Source organism: Vombatus ursinus, unplaced genomic scaffold (assembly GCF_900497805.2).
Source record: "Vombatus ursinus unplaced genomic scaffold, bare-nosed wombat genome assembly UNPS02012811.1, whole genome shotgun sequence".
In the NCBI taxonomy this organism is placed as follows: domain Eukaryota; kingdom Metazoa; phylum Chordata; class Mammalia; order Diprotodontia; family Vombatidae; genus Vombatus; species Vombatus ursinus.
In genome coordinates this window covers 1,162,309-1,173,124 of record NW_020952589.1, presented here as the reverse complement: position 1 = coordinate 1,173,124, position 10,816 = coordinate 1,162,309, and the positions used below count along the sequence as shown (strand labels likewise).

At 43.3% G+C, this 10,816-nt stretch overlaps 2 protein-coding genes across 5 annotated transcripts in view; one reads left to right on the top strand and one right to left on the bottom strand.

Moving 5' to 3' along the window:
* Positions 1-6,769, bottom strand: part of STOML1 (stomatin like 1) — a 25,879-nt gene extending 19,110 nt beyond the window's left edge. The window contains exons 1-2 of the mRNA XM_027858267.1: positions 6,698-6,769; positions 6,258-6,581 (exon numbers count right to left, since the gene is read on the bottom strand). Coding sequence (XP_027714068.1) covers positions 6,258-6,402 — 145 coding nt within the window. The 5' untranslated portion in view covers positions 6,403-6,581; positions 6,698-6,769. The remainder of the gene's footprint in view (positions 1-6,257; positions 6,582-6,697) is intronic.
* A 3,291-nt stretch (positions 6,770-10,060) lies between these two features.
* PML (promyelocytic leukemia) overlaps positions 10,061-10,816 on the top strand; it is a 50,776-nt gene continuing 50,020 nt past the window's right edge. For 3 of the 4 annotated variants that reach the window (XM_027858271.1, XM_027858270.1, XM_027858268.1), the window contains exons 1-2: positions 10,072-10,164; positions 10,378-10,507. In XM_027858271.1, coding sequence (XP_027714072.1) covers positions 10,482-10,507 — 26 coding nt within the window. In that variant the 5' untranslated portion in view covers positions 10,072-10,164; positions 10,378-10,481. Of the gene's footprint in view, positions 10,165-10,377; positions 10,508-10,816 lie in introns of all 4 variants that reach the window. The other variant, XM_027858269.1, reaches the window with a different exon arrangement.

Genomic DNA, 10,816 nt, shown 5'->3' with positions numbered 1-10,816 from the left:
GGCAGATGAAGGTGTTTGGTTAGTAAGGCCTACAGGAATTCTTCCTGGGGGAGTTGGGACTTGAGCTAGGCCTTAGAGTATGGGGAGGATCTGTCCTGGCAGACAGGAGAGGTGGAAGGGTATTCAAGGAAGGAATCTGGAGACAAGAATGACCCTGAAATGCTTAGGAGACAGTAAGAAAAGGGATGTGGTTGGCACACAGGGTACATAGAAAGGCCATGGAAGCTGGCCCATACCTCTCTAATTGTAAGGGAAAGTGATGCCTTCCTTAAGTAAATGGAAATAAAACTTTCAACGAAGGGAGAGAAAGGGCAAAGGAACTTGGAGATGGAAGAGGATGACTGAAGACAGAAGGAAAGAAGAAAGGAAAGGGAAGCTGTACAATTAAAGCTTAAAAATCAGATTTGAGGACCTTCTTGAAGAGGAGTCCAATGAGCCAAGGAGGAAAAAGTAGCTGTCACTCTCAGAGTGACAGAGAAGAGTCTGGGAGCTGGGAGAACAAAGAGAAGAGGGGAGAAGGAGATGGTAATTTCTTGCTCAGGGGGACTGAGGCAGCTATTTGGGCAAAGAGATAACAATAGAGGAATCTGCCCTCTTCCTGGGGCATGTAACAGAGGACATCCCGAAACTTAGAAAAAAAGAGAAAACAACTGCTCATTTCTGGTGATTTCTGTGGGCACAAAAGATACATTCAGAAGGAACCCCAAAACCATTGCCACCAACTGTGAAGTCTTGGGCAAGAAACTGAAGACTACGAGGGCATAGATCAGTTTTCTTCATTTTATCTATTTACAAAAAAGGATACAGAAAAGGAAAATTAATTTAGGTGATAAACAGCTGGCTAAGAAGGTGGTGTCTGAGAAGGGTATTCAGATACGGTTGAAAATATAAGGATGACAGATTCCTCATCAGAGATGGGAGCACACCTAACAAAGGCAGGAGAAAATGAATTTTCCTGACTTGCAAAGCTAACCAAAAGGATTTTAAATTAAAAAGGATAGGGGCGGGTAAAGACTGCCCAGGTCAGTCCCCTAAGTTAGATACTTCAGAGAGTAGCCACAGAGAAGAAAGAAAAATCACATCTAAAACACCCAGAAATTCACGGAAGACAAAAATAAAAAAAAAAAATGTTGTAAAACATATGACCTCCAATGTCCATATGCAAATGCCCAAAGTGTAGGCAATAAGTAAGAGGCAGTAGAAGGCTTTACTAAAAAGAGGCAAATTTTACTTGGTAGGTATGACTAAGAGTTGGTGGGATGAAATCCATGACTGGTCCATGGCCCAAAAGAAACAGCGTAGGTTTGTAAAAGGAGGAAGAGAGGGAACACTGGTTATTAACAAGGCATATTTATGGGAAATCCAGGAACCAAAAAAGGGAAGAATAATGGAGAATATTACGGTAAAGGTAAAAGGAGAGAGGAAAAAGTGATTCTGTCATTGGAGAATCCTACAAACCACCTGAAGAAAAAAAAATAGCTAGGTGAATTTTGGAAATAGATCACCAGCCTGACATAGAAACACAATACAGTACAATAGTTACAGGAAACTGATTTTTCAGATATTGCTGGAGCTCTCTCTGACAAAAGCAGAGAAGCTAATGACTTCTTGACAACTCTACTGACAATTTCATCTTTAAGCAGGTGAAGGAACCAAATGAAGGAATTCTATTCTGAATACAATTCTCACTAAGAGGGAAGAGCTGGTTGCTGGGGCAGAAATGACGGGAAGCGTGGGGGAAATGATTATTTCATCCTGGAGTGACAAAAAAGAAGAAATCAAAAAAAAAAAAAAAAAGAAAAGAAAAGAAATCAGCACATAGGCCAATAGATACCCTGTGTTTGAGGAAAGCAGATTTCAAATGGTTAAAAAGAAAGACTCCATAGAGTAAAATGCTTTGAGTAAAACCTGCCCAGGAGGGATGGATTGGAGAATTAAATTCTGAAGACAGAAAAGGAAACGATTCCATCAAAGAGGAAAAATAGGATTCATCTAAAGAGACCAATGTGGGTACACAGGGAACTTTCCAACCAACTTAGGTTTTTAAAAGAAATGCACAGAAGATGGGAACAAAGTAACAGGTAGTTCATTCTCAGATAACGGAAAATGAGTATCATCATGGCACAGTCCTGTAAAAATGGTGCCAGTAATGTAAAAGCTCAGAATGAGCTGACACTGTCAAAGGAAGCTAAGAATCACAAAAATGAAGTGTAATAGCTACATTGGGAGAAAGGGAAGGATCAAAGAACGGATAGGGGCTTTTGATAGAGCTGAATTATATGATGAGAATTTACAACAGAAAGAAGGCAGAACTGCTCAAATCTTACTTTATTTCTGTTTTCTCAGCAAAGGAAAATACACCTTTACATGGGAAATGGAAGACCCAAAATGACTACTGGGGAGTTGACAGCTAAGATGATTAAGGGGATGGTCAGAAAGTACCTAACTACCCTTGATGAATTCAAGTCACCTGGCCCAGGTGAACTACATCCTCAGGTGCGGAAAGAACAGGCACAAATGAATGCTGAGCTGCTGTCAAGGACAGATGAAAGAGATCATGGAAAACTGGAGAAATACCATGGGTCTGGAGAAGGGCAAATGTTCCAGTTTTCAAAGAAGGAAAGAGAAAAGAGTCTGAAATCATATGGCCAAGGAGCTTCATCTCGATTCCTGGAAAAGTATCTAAAAAGAATAATTAACACGAGGGCTAAAGAATAACTAATAAGGAAAGCAGTGATTACAAGAGCCAGCAAGGCTTCATCAAGAAGAAGTATGGCGCACTAAGCTCCCTTGAATGATTAAACTAGTAGATGAGAGGAATGCTATTATTAAATAAGTTCATTTAAATGATTAAATTAGTAGATGACAGAGTTAACCTAATCTTAGCAATGCTTTTTGATAAAGCATCTCATTATTTCTGTGGAAAAGAGAGATAGAGATTAGATGATGATACAATCAGATGAATTCAAAACCGAGAAAATTAAATTGATATTATCTCCATTTCTGTAATTGATTCTGTTTGGTATCACCACGACATTGTGTATAACCCTCTAAGTCACACTGCTTTGTCTCTGAGTTAAGTTTAAAAGTTCAGTTTCCCTATAAATCACTTTCATGAAATGAAACCAGTTATCTCTATACCACTAGCCATCCTTGACCGATCAGAGGAAATCTGTTATCCCTATACCATTAGTCATTCTTGTAAGTGGACTATATCAATCAAAATTTCTTAGATGGAAGGAGGGATTGTTGCTAGCCCCACATTGCTGATTTCCAGCCAATCATATCGTTCTCCATGCCTGTGATGCTTCAGACTTTGTAACCAATCATATTGTCTTCCCCATCTATGATGCTGCCTTCCAGTTTTTCCATGCTCCTCCTCTTGTCTGTAAAAATGATATACACCCTCATCTGGGGTCTTTTTGTCTTGCTGAGGAACTAAAGACCCCTTTTATTGGTAACTGCTAGCCTTACCAATACACTGAACATGCTTGGAACTTTGTGCCTCAGTTTACCTTAATTTCAATTGCTACAGAACTCACTGGATGGTTTTATTCAAAGAGTGGTTATGAATCGTTCACAGTCAACATGGCAGGAAATCTCCAGTTGAGTATCTGCACTTGGCCCTGTGCTGCTTAACATTTCTCATTAATGCCTTGAATGAAGGTATACTCATCATATCCACAGATGGCACAATGATGATAGATGACACAGTGGATATAAGAATCAGAATCCAAAAGTATCTTGACAGGCTAGAACACTGGGATAAATCTAACAAGATGAAATTCAACAAAGGAAAACGTAGTCTTGCAATTGGAGGCCAAAACTCAACTTCACCAGTATAAGATGGAGGCGGGCATGACTTCACAGCGGCTGTTCTGAATCAATCAGTATCAGTCCCAAAGGATGATACAATCTTGGACTATATCAAGAAGGTCATACTTTGAGCCTAACCGTAGGCTTGTTAGACCCAATCTGGAGTGCTGTGTTCAATTCTGGGTGATTTGGTTTAAGGACATCAACAAGCTAGAAAATGTCTGGGGGAAAGGCATCTAGGATGGTGAAAGACCCTGATGCCATATAAAATGGGGAGCTGGGCATGTATACCTTGGGAAAGAGAAGACGGCCCAGTGAAGGAAGGATTGGATTTGCTCTGCTTGGAGGCAGATGCTCCATGAATACCTGTCAAGTATATTATAGTGGGGATCCCTTTTGTGGATTTGTTGGCCACGGAGGTTCCCCCTAACCCTCTAATTCTGTGATTCTGTAAGGCTAGATGGGGAAGATCTGGACCAAATGTTAAAGTAAGGAGTTCGGATTTTTTTCCTGAAGGTAATTGGGAGCCATTGAAAGTTGAGGAGTGGTTTTAGGACAAACCACATTTTAGGAAGTGAGTTCAGTAACACTGGGCTTACTAAGTCTTCTCTGGCAAAGGACAGGGCAGCCCAGCAAATACAGCATTGCTGGATGGGTCCAAGTTTTTACTCCTGACTCACAAGCTCTGGACCTCAGTATCTTCATCTGGGAAATGAGAATAATGTTCTTAAACCATTTCTAGATTTTAACTCTTCTCCTTCTACAAATCCCCTGAGCTTGTCAGGTTCTCTTTAAGAGACTCAGTCTCCCGATTTGTAAAACAGCCATGATAATTCCTGCCCTGCATACCACAGGAGGATGTGGTAAGTATCAAATCAGATAATATACAGGAGAGTCCTTGAGAAAGTTTAAAATGGGATCTACAGACATGGGGGGTGATTGATATTACTAGAGGTAGAGGCACAGTTCCCACGAGTTATAAGAGGAGCTAAAAATAAATACAGTTTTCCCAAGGCCTTGTACGATTCATCACTATAGCTCTGCAGAGCCCCATCCTGCACAGAAAAATGGACGGGCCTAGACATTACTGATTTGGAAGTGGAAGGGACCTTCAAGGTTATCTAATGCAACCTCCCCTTACTTTTCAGATGAGGAAACTGAGATAGGGTGAAGTTAAGCAATTTGAGGTCATACAGAGGGGGAAATTTCAATATAGGTAATAACAACAATAATGATAATAGTAATAAAAATAGCTAGCAATTTATACAGCTCTTACCAGGCACTGTTTCACTTTATTCTCACAACAACCCAAGGAGGTAGGTGTCATTATTATCCCCATTTTACAGTTAAGGAAACTGAGGCAAACAGAGGTTAAGTGACTTGCCCAAGGTCATACAGCCAGTAAGTGCCTGAGGCCAGATGTGAATTCAGGTCTTCCTGATTGGAGGTACTCTGACTTCAATATTCATCGTACAATACCCCCTGCTAAATCCGACTTTAATTCAAACTAATCCAATGAGCATTTATAGATCATAGTGCCAAGTATTAGGCTAAATGCTAGGAATACAACACCTCCCCCCCCCCAAAAAAAAACCGAAGCAAAAAACAGTCCCTGCCCTCAGGAAGCTTACTGGGGGAAAACAATATAAATATAGGTAAGTAAATATGAAATAATTTAGGATGTGAGAAGAACCATTTCTCAGAAGAGTTGGTACTTTAGCTAAGCTGTGAGGAAAAGTAAGGATCCCAGAAAGGGAGGCGAGGACAGCGAGAAGCTTCAGAAATGGGGAACAGCCTGTATATGGAGGCAAGCTTCACTAGTACACAGTCTAGCTCTGGAGTCAGAAGAACTGGGTTCATATCCCACCTTGGATAACTACATGCATAACCCTGGCAGGCCTCAGTCTCCTCAGCTATAAAATGGGAGTGTTGGAGTGGACAACCTAAAGTCCTTTCCAGTTCTGCCCTGATGATCCCCATGCTCATTCTAAGCCCTCCCAGGGGAATACCCTAAGAAAGCCACCCTGGGGTGAGGATTTTCTAAACAAGATGGATCCTGCCCTCATACCCTGGGCAAGTAATGATAAAGTTATATTACCTCATTTGGGCTTTATGACAACGCTGTGATTTAAGTGTGGCAGTTATTACTATCCTCATTTTACAGATGAAGAAACTGAGGCTGGGAGAGATTAAGTGACTTTCCTAGGGGCATACAGATAGTAAGCATCCAAAGCTGGATTGGAACCCAAGTTTTCCTGTCTCCAAGTTCACCCAGCTCTGCTTGGTGGCTAGGCTAGACCAGGTCCCAGGCCTAAAGCTCAGTCTGACTTGCCATGGGCTGAAGGGAGGCCAGTAACCACCCCTGCCCCTCACAGCCCTTTGGGGGGAGCTGATGTGGGTGCAAATGAGGGCACGTCCCCCTCCCCTCTCCTGTCACTCACCCACATCTTGCCCCAGGCTCAGCCGGTCTCGCCCCAGAATGGTGGGGAAGAAGCCCTGCTTGGAGCCGTAGATACCCAGGCTGGATTGCTGGAAACGGTCAAAGTCGCCCAAGGGCAGGGCCCGGTAGCCAGACCTGCTGAACATGATGCCCGGCGTAGCGGCTGCTCCCAGCCCGCCCTGATGGGCACGACCCACTTGCCTCTGCTGTTGCTAGGCAAAGGGCAGGGAGCAGGCGGGAGATGCTGACAGTCACGCGCCCGACATCAGCCCGGCGACGGTCCAGCAGGGTCTCAGCCCCCCTAGACAGGGACGTGGGCACCTTCCTGGAGAAAGGAAAAAAAAGAAAGCAGAAAGCTGAGGTCCCTCCCGTGCACGCCACCCAGGGGGCCACCCACGCCCTGAGTCCCTCCCCGCTTCTCCTGTCTTCCAGCCTTTGCACCTGGGTGCAGCCCTGCCCAGGGGCACCAGCCTCCCTCCCCACCAGAGGCCGGCGGCTTCCTGGTCGGTGACGTCATCCAGGAGCCCCAGCCCGGGCCAGGGGAAGAGGAGGAGCTATGAGAAGCTGCTTCCACGGCGCAACCTTCTGGCTGCCTGCGTGCTCCCTCTAGCCCGGGAGGACCTGGCTGGGGCAGCCCGCTGCAAGGTGGGGGTGTGTCTGCGCCCTCCCGGACCGTGAAGGTGCTTAAGGGGATGCACCCAGATCCCCAGGGATCCCAGGCCTCCAGACCTGGGTCGGGGGCCGGAGGGGGGGGTAGGGGGAGGGGAGAGACTACTCTCAGGACTGGTTGTGTCTTAAAAGGAAAATCTGATATGATGGAAACCTTTTAAAATGCACAGCTATTTAGTACATATGGGGGAAGGCGTTATACAAACATATATAATAGTGTATGTTATGTTATTGCAAAATCAAATAAAGTGCACGAGTTATTAATTGGATAAAAATCTCATTTTAAAATTTCATGTAGAATGAATTTTGTACATTTAATAGCATATACTGTATACATCTACCATATATATGATTTATACATATATACATTTATACATATTTATACATGTAGGAGTTATTAATTGGATCAAAAAGTAAAAATTTTTAAATTCTTATAATAGTGTGTTTATTACATACATACAAAATCAAATAAAGTGTAGAAGTTACTAATTGGACCAAAATGCAATTTTTAAAAAGTCATACATATAATGAATTTTACACATAAAGAGTACATTATATATGTGTATAAATATATACATCTATACATAACCAAATAAAAGGTAGGAGTTATTTACTTAGACCCAAAAATGCAATTTAAAAAATCCATATATGTAATGAATTTTAACTATAAATACTATATATATATATATTGCATATTATATGTGTGTAATATCAAATAAATAAAATGCAGGAGTTATTAATTGGACCAAAATGCAATCTTAAAAATTTATACATATAATGAATTATATATAATAGTATATGTATTACATATTATATATATAATAAAATGAAGTGTAGGAGTTATTAATTGGACAAAAATGCAGTTTTAAAAAGGTATACGGAATAAGGCAGGGAACTATGTGTGAGATATATGTATGTATAATATTATATATATACATATTATAATATACATTACAGGAACAAGGCAGTATAGCATAATGAAAGACTAGCTTCCAAGTCAGAAAAACTTAGGTACAAGCCTGCCTGTTACACATAACTGGCTGTGTGACCCTGGGTGAATCATTTAACCTCTCTGTGCCTCCAGGCAGCCCTCTAGGACCAGGAATCTGAATCTTTTTTTTTTTTTTTGGTCATAGACTCCTTCTGGTGAAGCTCATGGCTGCCTTTTCAGAATTATGTTTTTTAAATGCATCAAATAAAATACAGAGGATGAGAAAGGAAAACTAGTTATATAAATATTTGATAAATATAATTATCAAAAAAATTTAAATAAATTCACCATCTCCAGCTTAAAAGGTACTGACCTGCACCTAAAGAAGGAGCTTCCACATCTGGGAGTTCCATAAGTAAATAGTCCCTAGGAGTCCCTAGGTCCAGTCCCTATCCTAATATTACAATTCAAAGGAATCTAGTAAGACTTACCTGAACTGAGCAGAGCAAAGAAAATAGAACTGGAACACTCTACACTAATAATAATAACTATGTAAAGGAAAACAATACTCAAAAACAGCCCAGTTTAGTTTAAAAGAAATAAATGATCATTTATTTCATGGAGATAATGAAACATACTCGACTCCTCTCACTGGAGGGGTGGGGGTGGACAAGGGCAAAACATTGCATGTGTTGTCCAGAGGGCATTAATTTATTGCTTAGTTTTCCTCAACTGTTTTTCTTTTAGGATGAGGGATCAGTGAGAGGTGTGGAGGGGGCGTGACGGAGGGGAGATCATATTAAAAAATGATTGCAGCTTAAAAAAGAAAAGGAAGCAATAATTTTTTTTTGGTTCAGATCTGTGATTTTTATCATTAGGGGTTTACCTTCTCTACTAATTTAGATGCCAACTGCCTTACATTCTAAGAATGGTCTGGACGCTAATAAGCTCTGCCCAGGGACACACAGCTAGTGTTTGATAAGTCTTGAACTCAGCTTTCCATCTCCAAGGCCAGTTCATTATCTGGCACTTTCCTTTCTCTTATTGTTCCATCAGAGGTTCCTTCCATTTCTGAGATTTGAATACTCTGTGCACAAGTTGATCAGAATTCATTCTCCACGTGGCCCTGGTTGTGGGTGAGGGCTACATTGGGCACTCCTCTCTCCTGTTCTCTCTTTATCTGCTCACCTACTCCACTAAGCCCCATATGACAGATTTCATTTTCATTCCCAGAGCACCTGGGACCTGTATGACCTCTCTGAACCTCAGTGTCCTCTAACTCCTTGGCCCCTGGGCTCCTACAAACCTTCAGGAAGGCATTCTAGACCACTAACCTGCCTCACACGGTAATCCTTCCTCTCTGCTGCTTATTGGAAGTCCAATATGAACCCTTGGCATTTATAAGCAGCTCAACAAATATTTATTAAAAAAATAAGAAATGTGAAGCCTTTTGTAAATGATAAACTTATTCTTCCTCTTACAAACTCCTTGAAGGCCGGGATTATGTTTTGCTTATTTTTATATCCCAGAAATTCTGACTATAGCATCTAGCACATAGTAGGAGTTCAGTAAATGAAAGCATAGACTAGTCCAGGGATGGGGAACCTTAGGAATCCATTGGATTCAATTGAAGGGCTGCACTTGAGGGCCTAGAAGGCCACAGATTCCCCACCCCTGGACCAGTCCTTGCCCCCTGGGATCTCACACTCTGGTTGAGGAATCAAAAAATAACATGATTAGAAAACCACAGCTGGACCATGGCATAGAATCCATCCACCCACAACAGGAGGTAGCAAATCAGACACTGGAAGCCAGAAATGACCTTAGGCTCCAACCTCCCCTTCTGGGAGCTGAGGAAATTGAGGCAACTCAGAGAAATTAAATGACTCGTCCAAGGTCACACAGATAGTAAGCAACAGGGACGGGATGTGAACCCCCTGCCTCCAAATACAGCAACCTTTCCCTTGTGGCACATTGATTCGGGCTTGGATACTGGAATCGATAGATCAGTGGTTGAGGCCAAGGTCTACTTGCTGTGTGACCCTCCTCAAGCCACTGAACCTTTCTTAACCATCCAGTTTCTCGTCTGTAAATCGAGGGGGCTGGACTATGCTTCCTGTTCTTGTGATTCCCCGTGTGAGGAGGGTGGGGGTGGAGTGGGGGCGGGGCGGGAGTCCCTTGCGTCTCCCACATACTATGATTCAGAGATCAGCGTTGGCTGTGTTGGTCAGAGAAGCCTCCATTTTGAAGGTTGAGGAGGGGGAAAGGCCTCGTTCAATGAGCACAAGTACAGAGGTGGTAAAATTGAGTATGTGCAGAAAGGGAGGGGGGAAGAGGGAAAGGGAGGAAGGGAGGAGGGAGAGGGGAGGGAGGTGGATAGATGAAAAGACCGCAATTTAAGCAGGACCATATATCCTGCTCTCTAGCCCCTCTCCCTGTCTGTCTCAGCTCCCCAGCTAGACTGGGAGCTCCCGGCGGGCAGGGATCTGTCACCACCAGCAGCTTTTTTCTTTCCTCCCAGGAACAGGACTCTAGGTGCAGAGGAGGGGCGCAGGAGATCGCTGTCATCCGGAATTGCATCCTGCACTGCCATCCTGCCAGGTCGGTCCAGCCCGAGGAGGCCAGATGTCCCAGAACGAGAAGGAGTCAGGGTGAGGGTGCCCTTTGCTTCCCATCCCCCCATCCCACCCCCTGCCTCTCCCAATTGCCAAGCCCCGCGGCTTAGCCTCCCGGCTCAGACAGAGAAGGCAGGCTCATCTCGCAGACGCCGCGTCTCTCTGCCTGCTCTGCGGGTCTGACGCCCTAGGGGGGCTCGGCTGCTTGACAACAGCATCTGTCGCCGGTCTTGGCCACATATCCCCGCGCTTTCCTTCCCTCTCTCCTTCCGGCAGCCCCAACTCCCGGGACTCCTCCATCAGCATCAGCATCAGCATCAGCATCAGCATCAGCATCAGCATCAG